Genomic DNA, 20,854 nt, shown 5'->3' on the forward strand with positions numbered 1-20,854 from the left:
GCCGCCGGGCCGGCCGAGCGGCGCGGGAGGGGGCGGCGCGGCCGCCGGGCGCTGCGAGGGGCCGGGCAGCACCGGGGAGGGGGGGGAGGAAAAAGTTTACACCCTCACCACTCTCCTCCCTCCTCTTCCTTGGTGGCGCAGATGGGAGTTTTACCTGGAATGACATAAGTTTGGCTGTTTTTTTTCCCCCTCCCGTGGCTTTTTTATTTTTTTCTTTGAAGGTGTCTCTCTCCCGGCCCCGGGGGGGGGGCCCGAGCTTTTTTTTTTTTTTTTCTCCTTTCCTCGAACCCCCCGCCCCCCTTCCCCGCTCCTGGATCCACCCCCCGCTCCCCTCCGCCGGCGGGCGAGGGTGTGACCCGCGGGAACACCCACCCACCTAGGCGTCCATGGTGGGAGCTGTCCGCCCGGCCGCGCCGAGCCCAGCCGCGCCGCTCCGAGGGCACCCCGCCGCCTGCCGCAGCCCCGCTCCCACCATTTCCTCCGCACGCTTTTTTTTTTTTTTTTTCCCCCCCCCCCTCGCCGCCCCCCCCCCCCCCCCTTTTTTTTCCCCCTCTCCCGGTGCCGGTGCAGGCTCGCTGCCGGATGGTTCGCTGGCAGTAGCCGGGGGCCGTGCCTCCTCCCGCCGCGCCACCATGTCGTAGAGGAGGTGAGTGCGGCGCGGACCCTGCGCGGGGCGCGGAGCAGGGCGCCGGGGGCCGGCCGGGCGGCTGCCACCCGAGCCGGCGGATCCAGGTCACGGCCGGTCCCGTCCCCGGCGGGGAAAACTTCGCAGGAAGGGCACGGCCATTGCTCGCCGGGGGAAGCGCGGAGGCAGCCCCGCGGGTCTCACCGCCGCCTCGTTCTCGGCCGGTGCCCGATTTCGGGAGATGGGCGAGGCACGTGAGCCCCGAGCCCGGCCGTGGTCGCGCCGTCGCCGCCGCTACCGAGGGCGAGCGGAGTGCCCCGCTGCTCTCAGGGGATGCGCAGGGGATGCGAGCCGGCGCCGAGGTGCGCGCAGCCCCGCGGCGATGCGCGGCCCCCGCCGCCGGCTCCGGGCGGGACGCGGGGGCGCGGAGCCCTCCCCGGGGGACGCGGGGCGCTGCGGGGGCCGGGGGCGAGGGTTTGCGGAGCGAGTTGGGACCGCGGGCTCAAAGTTTGCTGGGCGCGCGTTGGGGTTTTTCGTGTTTTTTTCTCTGCTTTCCCCTCTTCTCCCCGGGGAGGGAGCACGCAGCCGGCGGGACGCCGTGCCGGTGCCGGGGGGCGGCAGCCCCTCACCGGCGGAGCGCGGCGGGACGAGCCCGGCGGCGTGCAGAGGACGAGTCCTTGAGCCTCGGCGCTTTTTTTTTTTTTTTTTCCCCCCTTTTTCCCTTTTTTTTTTTTCCCTCCCTTTTAACCCATCCCCGCACCGGCTCCGCATGCATATTCATGCGCTGCCGACAAACGCGGAAATCCAGGGCCGGTGCAGAGGCGATGCCCGGCCCTGCGGGCACCGGGCGGGGGCGGCCGCGCCCCGCGCACCTCCACCTGCCCGCGGGGGGCCGCCCCGCGGCGTGTCCCCCGGGGGCGCGGCTCGGCGCGGGGGGGACGGCTCCGGCGGGGGCCGCGGCGGCCCCTGCGGCTTTAAGGAGCCGCGCCGCGCCGCCTGTGTCGCAGCAACTTTGTATCAGTCATGTCGCCCGGCGGCTGAGTGACGGCGCCGGGCGGCCAATGAGGAGGCGGGCTGGCCCCCGCCGCGCGGCCGGAGACCAATGGGGGCGCGCGGCGGGCGGGACGTCAACTTGAATTTATCTGGGCATGTGACATGTTTTTAAAGGACTTGGCACCTGGGGCCGTCCCCTCCCGGCTGCCGCGCCGTGTCACCGGGCGGCGCGCCGCGCCTCGGCCGGCCGGGCAGGGCAGGGCAGGGGCCGGGGCAGGCACCGGGGCCGGGGCAGCCGCCCCGCCCCGCTCCGCCCTCGCTGCCTCCTGGCAGGAGGAGGCGCCGCGCCGCAACAGGTACCGAACCCGGGGGGGCTCGGCCGGCTGCGGGACCCTCGGGGGGAGACCGGCCGCGGGCTGCGAGGGGAGCAGCCCCCGCAGGGAGGTTTGGGGGCTTGGGGTTTTGGAGGCGTCCTGGCCGCCGGGCTTCCCGGCGGGGTGGGAGCGCAAATGGCCGCCCTCGGGGGGTGCCGGGGGCTGCGGGGCCGTGCTCGGGGCCGGGGCAGCACAGCGGAGCCCCCCGCTGGGGCAGCCCGGGGACGGGGCGAGCGGTGCCCGGCAGCCGCCGTGCTGCGCCCGCGTATCGCCGGGGTGCGGAGCCCGACCGAGCCCCGCGAGGCTCTCCCGGCCGGTTCCCGGCGCTCCAGGATGCGCTGGCCGAGCCGCGCCGCTCGCTCCGGCAGCACGGGAGCGGGCGATTTTTTTTTTTTTTTTAATTCCCTCCCGCGGGTGACCCAGATCTCGGTCTGGTAAAGTTTCGAAGCGCGCCTGCCGCTCGGCGCCGCGTCAAGTTTGAGCTTTGCTGCTCCTGTGCTGCTGCCGCGGGAGGGATCGCCCGCCGTGCGCCGCCGAGCTCACGCACCGGGGTCGCCTCAGGCCTGTCCCCGGAGCTGCCCCGCGCACCGAGCTGCTGCCGGGGCTGTCAGGGTTACAGCGCGCTTGCACCCTCCCCTTAAGCCCTATAACCAAGCCCCCCGGTTTTCAGAAATGCTGGTCACCCGCAGCTGCGGTCGATTTCTCTAGGAATTAGGCTTGCTCAGCACTTAGATCGGGGGTAAGTGATTATCCGGGAGTGACTTTCTGTGAAAGCAGGCGCTTCTGGCTGAAAATTTTAGGCTAGAGGGGTGTGATCCGATGCGCACGATCATCTTCTGGTAAAACTTGCCCCTGATGAGAACATAGGTATAGGGCCGTAGTGCTCAGTAAGGGCAAAGAAGTATTCCAGTCTTTCTCTTTAATTTTTTTTTTGTTTGTTTATTTTTGCTTTTTTTTCGGTTTTGCTTAAAAATTGTTTATAAGTAGCATTAAGGTGATGAAATGCTGTTAAAATTGGAAAAGTAATACTTTTTGAAAGGGGAAAAATCTTTGCGTAATGTTGGTATCACAAGTAACGGAGGTTAAGTTTCTTAAGTTTTAACAACACGTTGATGAACTAATTTTTTCCAAGAAAAAACTAGTTGCTGTTACCTATACACAATTTTCAGAATAATGGAGAATATTTTCAAAGTAACACATGACCACTCAGAAAATGGGCATGCATCTTGCTCCCTGCCTAGGGAGAGTGGTGTGGTGGGTGGGAAGCTTTTTTTAGGGCCTTTTTTATAAGAAGGTTTACTTTTCTTTGCATATTCCTTTTGCTGGCTGCCGTGGAGGCTGGTGGAATTACGGACCCGATTATTAGTCCTGCATCCCCTTCCTTCTGTGGAAAAAACTTTTCCGATGCTTCTCTCCCCGCTCAGCCCATCTTTCCGCATCCCCTCTGGCAGCCATGCAACAAGCTTGCGTGGCTGTGTAAGGGCAGGTCCATGCCCAGCACCGCAGAACTGCTGCTTTCTTTCAAAGCATCATTTCTAGCACTGGAGGATAAAGAGAAACCCTTGTAGCTCACCAGCCTCTCCTGCTTTGCCGTCCCTGTAACATGTCAGTGCGAGGTCTTTGGTGGTGCCACTGGCACCAGCCGCAGGGTTGTGCTGGTGCTGCCCAGCTGTGCCTTTTGGGGCAAGGCGAGGGCAGGAATTACGGTCATTGCAATCTGCTGGCTCGTTTTCTCTCTGAACCCATAGGACTGTCGTATCTGTGACACCTTCTCCCTTGGTTTGACTGGAACTGGACAAATGGTTGAGAAGTGATTGATGGGGCGGGAAGCGGGACTGGCAAGCAGACAGACGGGGATAGACAGAGTGAGCGGATACGCCTTGTTTCCTTAGGAAATTAGGAAATTTCCTTAGGAAATTGCACTGTCTTGTCACTTATTAATTTTACTTTTTTTTTGTGTATGTCTTTGCTAGTTATGGAGACTAAAGGATACCACAGCTACCCAGAAGGCTTAGAGATGGAGAGACGGTGGGGTCAAGTTTCTCAGTCTGTGGAGTATTCTTCTCTAGGTGCTGGAGAGCAGGCTGGTGACAATAACTATATGGAGATTGTAAATGTAAGCTGTGCTGCTGGCGCTTTTGCAAACAGCAGCACTCCAGGAAACAACAAAGAAAAACCCGAGCTCCTCTCTTGCCTGCAGCAAGACGGCAGTCAGCCTGGTGTTCTGCCCTCTGACATCAAAACCGAAACAGAGTCAAAGGAACTGTCGGTGACGGTGGCTGAATCCATGGGTTTGTATATGGATTCGATACGAGACGCCGACTACCCCTATGACCAGCAGAACCAAGGCAGCCCAGGAAAGATCTACCAGAACGTGGAGCAGCTGGTGAAGCTCTACAAGGAGAATGGTCACTGCTCCTCTCCTCTCCACGGCGCCAGCAGGCCCTTGAGGTCCTTGATGTCGGACTCAGGAAGCGCTATGAACGGCGGTGCCATGCACGCTATTGTCAAAAGCCCAATCATGTGTCAAGAGAAAAGCCCTTCAGGCTGCAGTCCTCAGAACATGACTTCCTCAGTGTGTAGTCCTGCTGGCGTTAACTCTGTGTCCTCAACTACTGCTAACTTTGGGAACTTTGCTGTGCACAGCCCCATCAGCCAGGGAACTCCTTTGTCACGCTCGCCTAACGTTGAAAACCGGGGGTCAATGTTGCACAGTCCCGCGCATATTAGCAATGTAGGGTCTCCACTTTCTAGCCCTATAAGTAGCATGAAATCACCAATTTCTAGTCCTCCCAGTCATTGCAGTGTGAAATCTCCCGTCTCAAGTCCTAACAATATCACTATGCGGTCTTCTGTGTCCAGCCCTGCAAACGTGAACTCGAGAAGCTCTATTGCCAGCCCTTCCAATGCCAACAACAGGTCCACTCGTTCCAGCCCAGCGGTTAGCACTGTGGGATCTTCAATCTGTAGCCCCATCAACAACTCTCTAGGATTCCCCACTTCCAGCACGCCGGCTGGACCTAGCAGAAGCCAAGAGACTGTTCCCAGTCCAGAAACAAAAGACAAGGGTGCTCAAGAAATCCCGTTTCCCAAAATGGAGGAAATGGAGAATGCCATCTCAAACAACAGCCAGATGAACCTTGTTCAGTTCATAAAACCCGAGCCAGACGGTTCGTTTGGTAGCTCATGCATTGGAGAAAACAGTAAAATAAATTCCGATTCCCCTTTTTCAGTACCAGTGAAGCAAGAGTCCACTAAACATCCTTGTTCCGGTGCCTCTTTTAAAGGGAATCAAACAGTAAATCCTTTTCCATTTACAGATGGCTCATACTTTTCTTTTATGGATGACAAAGACTACTACTCTCTTTCTGGGATTTTAGGACCACCCGTTTCTTCATTTGATGGAAATTGCGAAGGTAGCGGTTTTCCAAATCCAGGCCTCCCTGTGGGGATTAAGCAGGAGCCTGACGATGGCAGCTATTACCAAGATAACAGTATACCATCCTCTGCCATAGTTGGTGTAAATTCAGGTGGACAGTCCTTTCACTACAGGATCGGTGCCCAGGGCACGATATCTTTGTCGCGGCCGGTTGCGAGAGAGCAGACATTTCAGCACTTGAGCTCGTTTCCTCCCGTCAGCACGCTAGTGGAGACCTGGAAATCGCATTCAGAGCTGGCATCCAGAAGAAGTGATGGCTACCCAGTTCTAGAGTACATTCCAGAAAACGTGTCCAGGTGAGCAAGCAAGTTACTGCTTTTTCTTTTATCACGTTTCCATGTTAATTAAACAAGATGTGAATTAAAATGGGGGCTGGGGTGGTATTTCGCAGGCTGATGTGTAATTCTGTGTTTGCATTTCAATTCCTATTGTTAGATTGGCTGGGTGCTTGCTATATTTTGCTATGGCTTTAATAAAAACAAAGTGATCGCTTTAATATTTAAAAAGAACATATTATATTCTATTGTTATTAGATTTGAAAGTGTAGCTTTAGTATGTTTATGCGCTCTTACTACTACAAATGTTGCTTTTTCCATAATGAGAGCTTAGCAAAATTGCTCTCGTGTGTCCCATAAAGGGTATTCTTCCTTAGCTGGTGCTCAAATGTGTTGTACCTCAGATGAAATGTTGGGATGAGTATAAGATGGTAATGTCAGGAATCCATTTTTACAAGGATGCATGGTTGTAAGTTTGCACCAGGCTTCAACTGGTTAAGTTTAAAAACTAAACCTTACAAGCCTGTGGCAATGTATTATTTCTGTATTGTAACTGTAGGAACATTTGGTTTGTATATATAGAAAAATGCCTCCAGAAGGAGGAGGGCTGTTAAAACTTGACGCATTTGAAAGGGATAAATGGATGAACTGATCTCCTCACTTTTGGTGAAAGAAATATGCAAGTGTCCTTTGATTTTGTATCTCTTGGCTGATTGGTGGAAGCACATACTTCTCCAACAAACAGGTGTTCATGTATTTTATAAAGGACACTTAGTTACATAAGCTATTTAATTTCACAGTCAATTTTACAAATTATTAAATGTATCTGGCAACATGACCGAGTTACAGTAGCTACATAGCCTCTTCATGTGTCCAACTGGCTGACCCAAGGTTTGTGCTAAAGCTCGGTGAAATAGCTGATCACATAATTTACATTTACCTTTCTCAGGTCTTTTTTATTTTTATTTTTCTCTTTGAAAGATACACAGCTTCTACCTTATTCTTGGACTGGGGTGAAGAGGTTGTGTAGCTTTTTCTATTTTTGTATGATTCTAAGTATTTCTGGAAAAAAAAAATGTTACAGTGAAAAACGTAATACCTAAAATAATGGTGCTTCGGTGGAGGGAAGACAATCTATTGACCTAGGGTTCATGGGAGGAAAAAAAAATATTTTAAATATTTTCATTTTATTCTCAGACCCGTCCAGTATCTCTGCAATCTACTTACCAATTTGCGAGCCGTACTTTACCTTTCCTTTGTCTATTTCAAATATCATCTGTAGAGAATATACTTTCTAATATGCCTTTCTTAAATTGAAAGGCATATTAGAAGTTCACCACCTTTGTGCTGAACTTTGCACATAGCTATGTATTTGTTATTATCTGTGCTTGAATCAAATGTACTTTCTGGATGAAGGAAGATGAAGTTATTGTTTTCTAGTTATTTTACCTGATGAAATTTTCATAAATTGCATTATTTATATAGCGGGAAAAGTTCAGCAGAAGACTGATGGGTTGTCTGAAAACAAAGGCCCAGTGTTTAATTGCCATTGTGGATGAGCACTGTTACTTGGGCAACTAGCTCCTGCCACCCGTGAGAGCTCTCGTATGAATAAGTGCTGCTCAGGTTGAGTCAAGGTTGTCATCTGCTGCAGGATGTCAGCTGCTGCACAGTAAACAGGGAAGTGCTGGTAGGAGCAAGGTCATCAATAATTATGTTTTTAATGACAGTTTCTCATAATGCTTTTGAAGGAGTACCTTCTGATCTGACATAACTCCGTGGTAGCTCTTCTCATCTAGTTTGCCTCTGGACTAGTAAATGGATGATCTGTCATCAGGCTTGATGTGACTGTACTTTCCTACCTTTGTTTTCTAAGCTGATACCTTAGTAAGATATGCAGCTGAGTGTAGTTGTTGCTTTTCATGATTATAGTCCTGAAATTTTTAGCGCTCAGAGCGATTACTGCACGCGTGGAATTCTGTTTAGGTGGTGGTGATCTGCAAGGTTGCAACATGTCAGACATCCTGATCAGTGTTTCAGATTAGGACATGTGTCATCATTTCAAATCTCTAACTCAGCCCCATTATTTTACTAAATGTTACTGTTAATCTGCTTGGCAATGGCTTTCTGCTAACAGGTGCAGCAGGGGACCTGTGCGAAACCCTTTCATGTTTCAAAATAAATTCATGTAGAGGTCATCTTAGCAGTACAGTTTTGAATGCGTAGGTGCCCGTTTAGATATTTGTCTACTGACAAGTCACAGAGGCTTGTAAAAGATCACTCTTCCTAATGAGCCTCAAATTCATCTTCACCTTTCTCCTTATTCCTGTGCCACGTTCCAGCTAAAACCAAGGAAATCGTGTTCAAGTTTGTTAATCCTCCAAAGTGCTGTAATAAACATGTATAGTTTACAGCATGTATTTCAGTTGTCCCGTATCAACAGGGTATTGGGATGACAATAAAGTCACTTTGTCTTCTATTTTTCCCCCCACCATCTATGCTTATCCTACAATATAAATTGCCATAAGCCAACACTAAGATGAAGGGGAAAAAACAGGCTACATGGTTCTCTAAAGCCAATAGATGATCCACGTTGAATATATCTCATTTTGACAGCATTATTATCTAAACCTCTGTATTGTACCTTTTTGTTATGCTTCTGCCTTGCAGCTTACATGGTTGAAAGGCCTGGGTGACCAGAAGTGAAGAAGGTTTTTCAGAATGGATATTCAGAATGTTACTAGAAATAATTCTCTTTTCCTATTAGAATATCATCTGTTATTAAATTGGTACTTTCTTGAGTCGATTATATTTGCTGATAGTGTCTAATGAGCATGGTTTAGGCATTTAAAATGTCTTGTTACCTTATTGACCAAATACCCACTGTGAAATGGAACATTATTTTTTTTCTCCTTTAGTTACTTTTATTTGATGTGGGCAATTATGATTATTTTTAAGGTGGATGGTGGTAACTTTGTTTATAACATTACAATTTGCAGTGTTTGGGGAAGGAGAGTTTCTTAAGCAAAAAACAAAACAAAACACATTCCTCTATTTCTTTTGACATGCTTCTTATGCTAATACGTGTGCAGAACATGTCTTTGTCTTTGGAAGATTGAACACGTTTTATTTTTAATAGAGGGTGAATCATACCTGTGTGTCTGTGTATGTAGGTCCCCCCACCCCAACCCCAACAAATGACATTTCTAAGAAACACTGGTTTATAAAACAAATAATAGCAAAGTGGGCTTGAAAAATAAGGTATGTGAAATTGTGTGATGTCATTGATGGAAATCTGCACTAAGAATCCAATAAGATTTTGCTTCAAGCTGATTGCTCATCTGAATCAGGGTACGAGCCTGAGACTCATGATCATGCCAATTATGTAATTTTCAAAATGGCCCAGGAAAATGTCATGGTTGCTTGAAACAACAGTATAAATTGAGGAGGATGACCTTTCTGCTGTGTTAGTTCTTACCTAAAGCTTTTTCTGCAAATGTGCCTTTTCCCTCTAATTTCCATATTAACTCTTGTATGTATACATACATACTCACTTTTTGCAGCAGTTGTGGTGCAAACAAAGAGCTGATGTGCTTATTGTGGATTCTTTGTGGCAGTTGCAATTGGATAGTTTTGAGATTTGGCTAGAAATCAGACTCTTTGGTGCCATTACCTGTTAACGTCTCTTTGCGCAACCTTGCCATGCATCTCCCCCAAACCTGCTTTCTTCCCAGGCCAGGAACAGGTGCAGGGTCCCTGCCAAGGAGGCGAGGACCTCTGGAGATGGGTGCATCTCCATGCTGGGGAGGTCTGGGAAGACTTTTTCCCTATTCCCATGTGTGATGGGGGTGTGGGGGTCACTGCAGATGCAAGGTATTGCTTGCCGAGACAGGTGACAGATGAAAGGGAATCACGTGCTTTTTTATTTTCTCATGATTCAGCAACAGCTGTGCTCAGTACCTTTCCAAACTTTCACATTGCCTTTTTTTTTTTTTTTTTTCTTCTTAATTCCTTTTCCCCAGTAGCTGTAGGGAATGTTGTACCATTTGCTGATCTGGCACGTTTTGTTTGCTTTCTTTTTTTCCTATTTTTGTTAATAATAATAAATCTTTCTGATTTTGATTTAGAAGCTAAATAAAAATACCCCCAAACCTATTTTTCCAAGGTGGCATTTAACTACATGTCTTAGCTGGTAGACAGGTCAAAGAACGGAACTGGAAATTGAAATCTAAGCACATAATTGAACTGAGTGGGGCTAGGTAGTCTGAAAGGAATTTAAGGTACAAAGTCATACAGGTTCCTAAACAGTTGTTTCTGTTTGCTAGTCTGTTTATCCTGGTGAGGCATGAGGTGTTACTGTTTCAGCAAAGGTTCACTGGTGTGATGTAGTGTGGAATAACCACATAGATACAACGTGTTGTTACTAAATAATAAATTTACTATACTTATTAGTAGTTAGGTTTTAATTGTTATCATTCAGACAAGGAGATATCATGAAATAAAGTTTTGATATTCTCGAGTTTAGTTATGCTAAAATCAGTAGAAAGACTGTCATCGACTTCTTAGGGTTTACGGTCCAATCTTTGATCAATGTTGACAGTGTTTAGGGACTTCTTACACCTATCTGTTCCTGAGCCATTTGCATGGATCAGGACATTTTTTTGGCTCTGGTGTGTGGTCCAGAGCCTGCAGGCTGGGCTGGGTGGTACATTTGCTGCTCAAAAAAAGATAACAACAACAACATAGCCTTCGCTTATGTGTAACCCTCACCGGCTTGAATGGGTGATTCGGTTTAAAATCAGATTTCAGGCTATTGCAAGTATTTTCTGTAAATAAACTTTTGTGTTAAAAATTATCTAGAATAGACACTTATCAGAATGATACCTGCCAGAGAGATAAAGGTCTGGTAAATATTATTTTTAGAATTTATGATTGGCCTTCACCTCTGTTTATTTGCTGATGGACTTTATGGGAAAAAGACCAAGCTGTTAAAATATTCTCCATGCCTTGGTAGGGTTGTTTTCCCCTTTAGCTTCCCATAAGTTTCCTGTGCAACCTTTTTAACAGTGTTTCTTTTATCTTGTACACTATAACCTTAAATATGTACTTTTTTTTTTTTAATTTTAGAAAGTAATACTTGTTTTTTGTAGTTTAATGTATAATTTTATGTAATTTTTAACAGCTCTGGGTGTAATCTTGATATAACAGGAACCTCTAAATGTGTCTTTATTTCTCACTTAAAAAATTATGAGCCTGCATTAATAAATCAAGCCAGAATGTCTAAAGGTTCTCCTCAGTGTACCAGCATGCATTTAACAGCCTTGTACTTCCTACAGCTTTGTTTATCATTATTTTGTTGAGGGTGCTCTGTTTTGATTTGCTCATCTTACTGAGGAGTTCAAAATCTGTATAAAGTATCTTTTAAAGTTACTTGTAATGATGCTTTATTTTTCTCTTAAATTATACACACAAATTGACTCCTGTCCTAATGGCAGAGAGAAGTCCACATTGCTGGAAAACTTGTTTCATGAGTGAGCAGATCTTTGAAATCTGTGGAAATAAGAGCTCTGTTCTCAGTCCCTGTGCCATTATCTGCAGTTTGGTTGTTTCTGTGGGGGGCATAAATCATGTTATATATTACTGAAACATTTATGTGGTCAGTTGATACTGCTGAACTTTACAAAACTTGGCTGTTAGAAATTGTTTTGTCATAGGAAACAGTTACTGACTGTATTTTATTATCAAAATAAACTAGCTTTTACATCACTTTTGGTGATACAGAATCTCACTGTGATACGATCTCTTAACTGTCCTCTGGAAAAGGGAAGGTAGGATCACTTTTGTGCACAGATGTTTAAATAAGCAAGCACAAGAAATTTTGATTATCCATATTTTGACAGTATGGGTCCATTGCTTTTAATGAGGACTGGGAGACACTAATATCTGAAATATTACCATACAGTCAAATGTTCTCATTGTATGGGATTTGCATTGCAGTTATGCAGGTGAGTATCCATGCAGATTGTTGCAGTGGTATCAATAATCATGCAGTACTCATATTGTCTGCAGAGGGAGTAAATTGTTAAGTTCTGATTCAATAACTTGTCCTTATTCAACAAGCACTTAGCATTAATGGAACTTAAATGTGCTCTCAAGTGCTCTGCCTGGTTGAATCAGATTTCTGTGTACGTATTGGTGCTATGCTGAATTTAGGATTGAGTAGAGATTGCTGTTGGATGTCATCTGCGGTTGACCAATATATTGTTTTCAGTGACGAAACATGCTGTTGGGCAATGCCCTGGAGTCTAGTCTGGTCTGACGCTGTTTTTGTCTTTGATTTGGGCATGGTGTGTGTTATATGCGAGAGCCAGATTGGTTTCCTGATCCAGTTCACTCTGAAGGTCTAAAAACTGACGGGTCAATGCAACTTGGTGAGTGGCGCGGTGTGACACGGGCATGAGAACAAACCCAAGGGACAGAAAGGGAAAGGTGCCTATGAAATACCACAAGTGTGTGTTGCTGTTCAAAGTTAATGCAATGTCATGCTGTAATCTCAGCATTTGTATTTTCAGAATATGCTTTTCAAAAATAGCTTACGTTTTTTAACCATAGATGTCTGTATATATCAATGTCTGTGAACATAGTTGTAGAAGCTGGAGTTATAATGGACTGATCTCAATCAAAATCCCTTGGAGAACAGTGGAGTGTTGTGATTTCAGATTTAAGCCCTGAGAGGTCAGAAAATACTACAGTTTAGGGTGAACGTAGAACCTTGACTTGTTCTCTGGCAAATACATCTCACAATATGGTCTGCATAAGAGTGATAAAGATGGCTCAACAAGGGAACTAAAAAGGGACTATGAAAAACAAGTATTAACTATGCCTAAGTTTAGTAATTTTATCCGCTCTCACGTGTAGCAGGTCGCTACGCAGTGCTTGGTGTTCAGCATATGAATTACCTGACTTCAGCTGCATTCTCCTCCAGGTGGAATAATCTGTGGAAAAAAAAAGAAAGGAACACTTCCATTGCATGCAGCTGTCCAAGTCTCCACAGCAGTTATTGGGCATATTTAAATGTACCCTAAATAGACCCTTACACAACTTCTGCCCTGGTAGTGCACAAATCAGAAGAAGGTCACCACTTATTAGAGCCATGCTACAGCCCCATTCTTTCCTTTCCTGATGGAACCACGTTGGTTTTGCTGCTGGAGGAGACATGCTGACCTTGGAGGAAGGTGTATTTTTTTTTTTTTTTAATGCCACAGGGAATGCCTTCATAGGCCAGAAAGTCCCTGATCCATGCCAGCAGATCGCAACATGGTCTGCTTCAGTACCACTGCTAGCAGGGGCAACAGCAGCAGCTCTTGGCTTTGTCCCAGACTGTGTCTGTGCTTGGGAGTTGTCTGAGGACTTCCCATAACACTTAGAAGTAGGGTGCATGCACATCTTTAATAATACACACGCATCTGTCCAGAAGCTGTTTTTACAAATTCTAAAGCGTTAATTTACTTACTGGACAAAATTTTCAAATAATTTGTCTCTTTAAATAGGAAGTTTATATATATATATATATATATATATATATATATTGTAACTGAGGTTTATTAACAGGAATTACCAGTGTTTAATGTTGTGTTTTCTTAAGGGATGTGATCTGGGTTGTCTTCCCGTGCTTTATTGAAAATAATGATGTCGGATTAAAAATAAATAAATGGTGATTCTGAATTCTTAAAATGATATTGAACATTGGTTTGATCTATTCAGTATGTGAAAAATATTTTTGAGGCAGTATTTATTTACTGAGTCGTGTTATAACAGAAGTTTCCAGACTGTAGGTAGATCACAAGAGAATAACTTGAAGTTGAATTTTATTTCTTTATCTTAAACTGTGAAGTCCTGCAATTACATTAGAATGTGTTGTTAGCTGCTTGCTAAATTAAATCTCCGTGATTCTGCGATCTGTAAGCAGCCGTGCTGTGTATTTACTTCAGGGAAAAGGAAAAAAAAAAAAAAATATTTGGCGGTGAGGTAGCTTAGGGCTAATATATGAAGATACTTCTTTAAAAAGAAAAAAAAAAAAAAAGTAAGCTTCAGTTGGAATATCTGAACAGAAACTTAATCCAGTATTTGTAACTTTACATATAAGAATTTGTATGCTCTTCGAAGATGCATGGTAATGCAGCTGATTGTGGTTAGTGATAATTAATAATAGATCAAAGAGTTGTAGCTCTGAGGTTGAAAAGTAAATTTCTGACTAATTGCTGAATGTTTCTGATGATTTTTGTATTTCTTCACTCATTTACATTCTCTTTTCTAAATGATGAATTTTGCTTGCATATGGAGGTGTAGTAGGTTTTTGAATGGACTTTCAGACTGAAATTGGGAATGATCGCATTCATCTTTTCTATTATGTTTTTCTTTCCTTGTCTGTTTTTGAGAAGTAGTGCCCCAAGTTTTGAAAAATTACAGCTTTATAAATCACTTTCCCCACAATTTGGCTTCTGAAAAGGGGATTTAAAAATACAAATCCACCATCTTCATGCGTGTCGCAATGGTCTGTTCAGTGTGCTTGTTGCCTATGAGTGAATTTTGATGCAAAACTGCTGGTAACCTTCCTGTGTAATTAATTAAATAATGGTAACAAATCTGAATAATCGGGCACTTCTGGGTCTGTGGTAGGAAAATGATGCATTGGTTTAGAGTCCCACATATTGGTTTGGGCAGGCAAGGCAGCGCTCAGCTCAATGACCTTTTGTCTGTGCCTTGCTTCTCGGTGGCAGGTTGATGCCATGTAGGAGACGGGGCAGCCGCTGAGCTCCTCCGGCACTGCCCTGCCTCGCCGGCGGCTGCGTGCACCCGCGTGCATCCCCCAGAGCTTGCGCAAGCCGGCCGCGGCCGTGTACCCGTGTGACTGCGTCACCCCGCCGTGTCCTCACCCAGACCTGCGCTCCCGGAGCCCTTGGGGAACTCGGGTTTCGCAACCCATGGGTCCTGGTTTACTCTGGCAGCGTCTGGCCGTGGAAAATCAATCATGTTTGTGTACATGGCTCTCCATTGGTACTGCTGCGGGTCAGGGAATGGGGAGGGGGCTCTTTGGCACCCAGATAGCAGCACACCCTCAGCCTGCGTGGCTGGAGGCCAGACCCAGCCTCCTGCATACATCTCACATTGATACCCTCAAACTGGGAGCAGGAGAGGAGTCTCTTCTGGAAGCAAGCCTTGAGGTTGGGGCATCCAGATGGGCCCTTGGGTTCAGGTAGCTGCCCCAACAGGCTGGAGGCCCCACTTCTAGCACCACACCAGGCCGATCTCCAGAAACCGGTCGTGCACGTCAGGTGTTTTGAAGCCTCGAGGGCAAGGGACCTTGTAAATGAAGGTGGGTGGGAAACTTGCCCTGTTGCCAGGAAGGCTTTATCACCTGTCAGTTTTGGTATTTTAAATTAAATTTGTGCTCAAGAGAGCAGTATGTGAGAGTGGATAGTGAGCTGTTCCTCCAGTGTTAGGTACAGATCTACTTTGCTAGTTCTCACTTTATTACTTTTCAAAGCTGTTTGGATAAATAAAATAATTGATAATAATAAAAAGACTATATAGATGTTCATCCTGGGATGTGTGAAAACTTTCAGGAAAAAAAAAAAACACCAAGTCACATTTGAAGACAATAAATATAGGATTAAGGTTGGTGTGTCTAAGGATCAAGGTCCATTTCTTTGTGTGTGTGGTTTTTTTCTTTGTTTTGTTTTAATTTTTGAATAGAAAATAAACACACGTCACCAGTTCTGGCCCATTGAGCACGGGATGCTGGAGGTGTCTCTTTCTGTAGCTGGCAGGAGCCGGTGTCCCAGAGCTGGGCACAGTCCTTCATTACGTGCTGGTACATGCACGAATGTTTGGCAGTAGATCTGCCATCTGGAGATGCCTGCATGGATGGGGGAGAGGTGCTGTGCCCAGGGGGTGTCCCTTGACACCCCCTGGGTGTCCAGGCACCCCCAGCCCAACAGCGATGCTGGGGGAATTGTCCCCCAGTTCTTGGGGACTGCCCCCCTGTTGGTCACTTATCCGCTTGGCTTTAGGGTGGGGGAAGGTTTGCAGCATGTTTTGCTTTTCTGCTTTTGCTTAAAATCCGTTTATTTGTTTATCTCTGGGCACTAAGGCTTTCTTAAGTTAATAATTAAAAACAAATATTGGCAAATAAGCATTCCGTAAGCATTATATAAAGTTAATAAACGTGACTGGCTTGTCAAAATTCAGCACTGAACTTTTGTTGTAGGCTGTCCCGCTGAAAAATGCATCAAGTAAAAAAACATTTCTGCCGGATTAGCTCTGCAAACCCTTTAGGAAGTTACCATACTCTCCCTTCAGATGCACTGTAGTAAAACTGAATCATCTAAATGGACTGAATTAGAATTTTTAAATCCTTATTTTAATCTGAATTCATGTAAACTAGCTGGAAGATGAACAAAGTGGGGGTTAGACATGTCAGCTTCTACTCAGCGTATGGAAGTAAATATTGGAAACGGTCCAGAGCTTTATGACTGCTGCCAACTAATGACATAAGATAATGTTGCAATGAAACAATGTACTTGATTTGCACTTGTTTCCCAACTAACCTTTCTGTTTCTTGAGACTGTTTGGAATTTATGTTTTTCAAGATTTGACAGTAAAAAGTAGATTAGGCATTGAAATTTTTGACTGATTAAATATGTAGTAATGACAATTTCAAACTGCACAAGCAGATAATGAGATAAAGGACTGTTACTCACTTCATATTAAACCAATTTGGTGGAAGACGCAAGAAGGATGAGTGTTTTGGATGGACATATTATTTTAAAAAGGGAAAAAAAATAGAGGAGCTGATTTATATAGAAATACAAAGTGAAAGGAGCAAGTTGCTGATTTGCTGTTGTTGTTTTTTGTTTTGGTTTGGTTTTGTTGGGACCACAACTGCAGCCATTGTAGGTCTGCAAACTGTCCTGTGTTTCCTTCCTAACACGAACAAGAGTTAACTGTGTACAGAAGGCTGTTAACAAATTTGCTAGATGTGTGTTTGCATTTTTATTTGGAGCAGAAATGTGCTTTTGAAGTGAATCTTCCAGTTGCACCCATTTTGTGTAGGGTGGCTGTGGAGTGAAAAAAGAGAGACTTCTTAGAGAGCAGTGCCTGACAGAAGTGCTTCAGGAATTGCTTATGGCCCACCAGCTCATGATGGCTTTGGCCTGTGGGACCCTACTGGAGCTGCCATGGTCCCCATCTTGCAACACGAGTGGTATGAGTGGAGGATGCTCAGCACCACCCTCTCCTCCCCCTGAGCTTTGTATTGCACCATACTGTCTACTAATGGGGATGCCGATGGTGTGTTTATTGCGGTTTTCACGTGCTAACTCAAGCATTTGTAATTGAAAATAGAGTTACAGGCAGAGAAAAATTATTCCAGAGAAGAGTTGGAGGCACTATTTTCAGCAGATGTATTTATTTTTTTTGAGCTGTATCCAGAATGACCAGAATACCTGCTTAGTCTTCCTTCTCAGCCCTCCAGAAATCTTAGAAACAAGTAAATTAAATCCAGGAAGTAGGAAATGAGACTGAAGTGACAAAGAAGTTCTGTCCTGGTGTTGGTTTTGCTTTGTTTGTTTGTTGCTGAACTTCGCTTCTTTTGAACTTGTTGGAAGATCTAGATAAGGTCTGCAGATATTCTCATTTATTATATACTAATCTGCAAAGGAAAATGCGATTGTTTTTTATGGTGGGCAGTTTAGTGAAGTACTTCCAAGCAACAGTAACTCCTGCAAACTAACAAGTTAGAATTATGGTTTCAGGAAAAAATCTTTTTTTTTTTTTCTTTTTTTTTTCTTCTTTTGTAAAGCAAACCTTTTGATTTGCAACTAATTATATATTGCAGATGTCTGGTAAATTAATTTTAATATGAGGCTAACAGAGTCAGATAGGTGATGTGTTAGTGGCTTGTAAATGACTCACAGCTATTAACTCTGTTTATAAGATAAATAAATCAGTACCATAATTCCAGGATCCAGATGAGTTTTGAACTTATTCACCACCTTACTAAGAGGATCTTAATTTTTTTTTATTTTCATTCCCTCTGTACTATGATGAACAAGATACTTCATGTCCTCCAGTGTTAATTCCTGTCCTTCCACCTGTATTAGCCCTTTACACGATCTCAAGTTACTTCAGGTTCTACTTGCTTCAGTACATACACTTGATGTTGTGCTTACTAAAAGGGAGATCTTGCTAAGGCTCAGGCGATGTGCATGAAGCTAACTCTGGTGCAGCATGGAAGACAGGTCTTCCATCTGCCAGATGGATGTTCAGAGTTTCGAGGCCTGAAGAGATGTCAGCCCTAGCCCTGCTTTTGGGTGGTAGTGGTGATAATGGGGTTGGTGGGTGTTCATGAAGACTTCTCTGTGCCAGCCCCAGCAGCGTCTGTCCCTTTCCCCTGATCCGAGTTAATGGGTATTACCTTTTTTTTTGCCTTTTTTTTTTTTTTTTTTTTTTAACATCATGAAGTGTACCCCAGACTCTGAGATGGTATTGATGTTGACCTCACATCAGTAAGTCAATAGAAATGAATGCAATTTTCATGCTGAGCAGAAAAAATATTCAGGACAGAACAGGAAAGAGCTTGAGATCAGGAATGCAGAAGTGTTAAGAAATACAATTTAATGGAAAAGAAGAGTAAGATTGTAGGAGCAAGGAAAATAGGAGGTATTGGTACAAGATGATGTAAGCTTAATACTGTGCACCAGATCCTAGAACAACTTATGGTTTTGCCACCAGCACTAAAAATTGAGAATATTCAACATCTCATTACTTCAGCTTACATGGGGTAATTTGATTGATTTTATAGGTGTATTTCACATAAACAGGTTGAAAGACAGCAGCAAATATGTTTCCCATTTAGTACAATCTAGCCTTTGTCTGACATCTCACACGGGTGGACTAAGGTGCCATCTACCTCTGCACGAGGTTATGAGAGCTGATGATGGAATACATTAAATAATCCGTTGTTCAAAGGACAGAAATGTAACTATCATCTGCCACTTTTAGAAAACCTTGCGGTAATGATTTTTTTTCATTAGGTGTGCAGAAAAACAAACAGTAGAGCAGAACTTGATGTTCTTCTCTGTTTCCTTGTCTGCGCTGCATGGAACATCTAAAATACCTGCTCATACAGGTTCTGCGAATGGAAGGTAACTGCATAGCCACAGCTTAGTTGTGTTCCTTACGTATTATGTTAGGTCTGCAGATTAAGAAGGGGAGATGACAAGAGTAAATTTAGGCTGGGACTTCTCCGCCAAGTCCTCATTGCTCCCACCAGTAGCACGATGAATTAGTCTGTTTCTTTAAAGGCTTGAAGTAAATATTGAGTCGGGTTTCCTAGCAACAATTGTAAGGTTAAGTAAAAATCAAATTTGCCAGGTATTGCTTCCAGAGCACACTAAACTTTTTCTTACAAAATTTTTGCTTTTGGAAGATTATTTGCAGTATGAAATGCTCAATGAAATCTGTTAGTATTGTAAATAAAGAACTTCAGAGAGTCATGTCCAAGGACAAGTCACCTAAAATATTATTCTTACTTTGGGACACAGATTTTCTTCAGGCACAGTACAAATACACAGCAGAACTAATGAGGGCTAAGCTTAATGTGAGTTCTGCAAGTATTAGCTGTGTGTGTATTAATAACATAATAAAAATAAAACCCACTACATATCTTCCACTGTTCAAGCCTGCCAAAAAAAAAGTTCTTATTTATTGTTGGTTTTGTCAAAGTAAACAAAGCCATGATATACAGGTCCAAACTGGATTTGTAATGACAGGAGAGAAGATCAGCACCAGTGCTTTCTGAAGTGACATAAAAGTAAAGGATTCATATTCTTTTAGCCTGTTTAGTAAATTTTGTGCAAGGATCTCTACAGGTGCCTTGGATTTTTAAGGTGTGTACCCACCTAAGACAGACCTGTTCTGGATAGATTGTTTTCCTCTGGAGATATATACAGGCCTGGAATTTAGGTTAGCCCAGGACAGATAGATAGATAGCGGAGGGGAGCAAGGAATGGAAAAATTTGGTTGGCTGCTTCCAGTCCTAAGTTTTTGAGTCTATAAATAGAGTCTATCAGAATATTTCTAGTTAGTTCTGGGGAAAGTCAGCTGCTGCACTGGGGATTGGCTGTGCTCCCAGAATAAGGAGGAAAAAAAAAAAAAAAAGTATGATAGGAGGCCTATTGAAAATCTACCAACTGACACCAGTGAAATCAAGAAATTGGACAACTCCTGTATTTGGGTTCCAGTTTATTTTTCTTCAGCCTGTGTCAGCCTGTTCATACTCTGCCCGTAGCCACGTGAGAGTTCCCAAGCTCTTCAGGCATGGGAGGTGGGTCTGCGTGCAGCCCGGCAAGGGGCTGTGGCTCAAAAGCTGGGACCTCTGCCTCATTAAAAGTGACATGGAAGCAGAAGGAAGTGGTGTATTAGACTTGGCTTTCATGCTGTACTGTCCAGCTTGTGCAGTCTGTCCTCTGTCTGGATTAGATGCATTGTATAAAAGGAAACGGCAGAATGCAAGCAAAAGACGAATTTTAAGTTGATAGGATTAAGTTACCACATAAGTTGTGACTTTTTTTAAATAGAAAAGAGAAATGTCTGCTGATAATTTTATGTGCAAACTAGTTGAAGTATGTTATGATACCAGAAATATACATTTAAGGGAGTCATGATGAGCTCTTCAAACACTTAAGGTGCTTTCTAGGAAACATAAATTATATACTTGAAAAATACTCTGAACTGAGGTTTAATTACGTTGTATAAATAGAGTATAAGTAACATTTTTTGTTATTTTTATAGTATTTTTAAAGGTTCTTGTAGTTACAGTACAAGGTTATCTTTTACTGTAAAAGATAATCTTTTACTGAAACTAACCACCTAAAAGCAAAACTTTTTCCCGCCCAATAACTGCAGAAGGATGATCCTTCATACTGTAAGTGGTCAAATGAATAGCGTTATGCATGAAAATTGGACCAGACTATTCTGACATGTAAGTAGATGCTCATCTGAATTCATAGGAGCTGAAATTATCTTAACAGTAAATGAGATTTTTTTTAGTACTGACCTAATACCAGAAAAAAAAAAAAAAAAA

The 20,854-nt window shown here is 44.4% G+C and overlaps 1 protein-coding gene and 1 long non-coding RNA gene across 2 annotated transcripts in view; one reads left to right on the forward strand and one right to left on the reverse strand.

The window, feature by feature from the left end:
• The window catches only part of LOC118165682, a 10,526-nt gene extending 10,014 nt beyond the window's left edge, over positions 1–512 (reverse strand). The window contains exon 1 of the long non-coding RNA XR_004750174.1: positions 377–512. This is a non-coding gene — a long non-coding RNA (uncharacterized LOC118165682). The remainder of the gene's footprint in view (positions 1–376) is intronic.
• Positions 513–3,952: 3,440 nt separating this feature from the next.
• Positions 3,953–20,854, forward strand: part of NR3C2 (nuclear receptor subfamily 3 group C member 2) — a 202,192-nt gene continuing 185,290 nt past the window's right edge. The window contains exon 1 of the mRNA XM_035323874.1: positions 3,953–5,727. Within this exon, the coding sequence (XP_035179765.1) occupies positions 3,953–5,727 (1,775 nt within the window). The remainder of the gene's footprint in view (positions 5,728–20,854) is intronic.

Source organism: Oxyura jamaicensis, chromosome 4 (assembly GCF_011077185.1).
Source record: "Oxyura jamaicensis isolate SHBP4307 breed ruddy duck chromosome 4, BPBGC_Ojam_1.0, whole genome shotgun sequence".
Lineage (NCBI taxonomy): Eukaryota > Metazoa > Chordata > Aves > Anseriformes > Anatidae > Oxyura > Oxyura jamaicensis.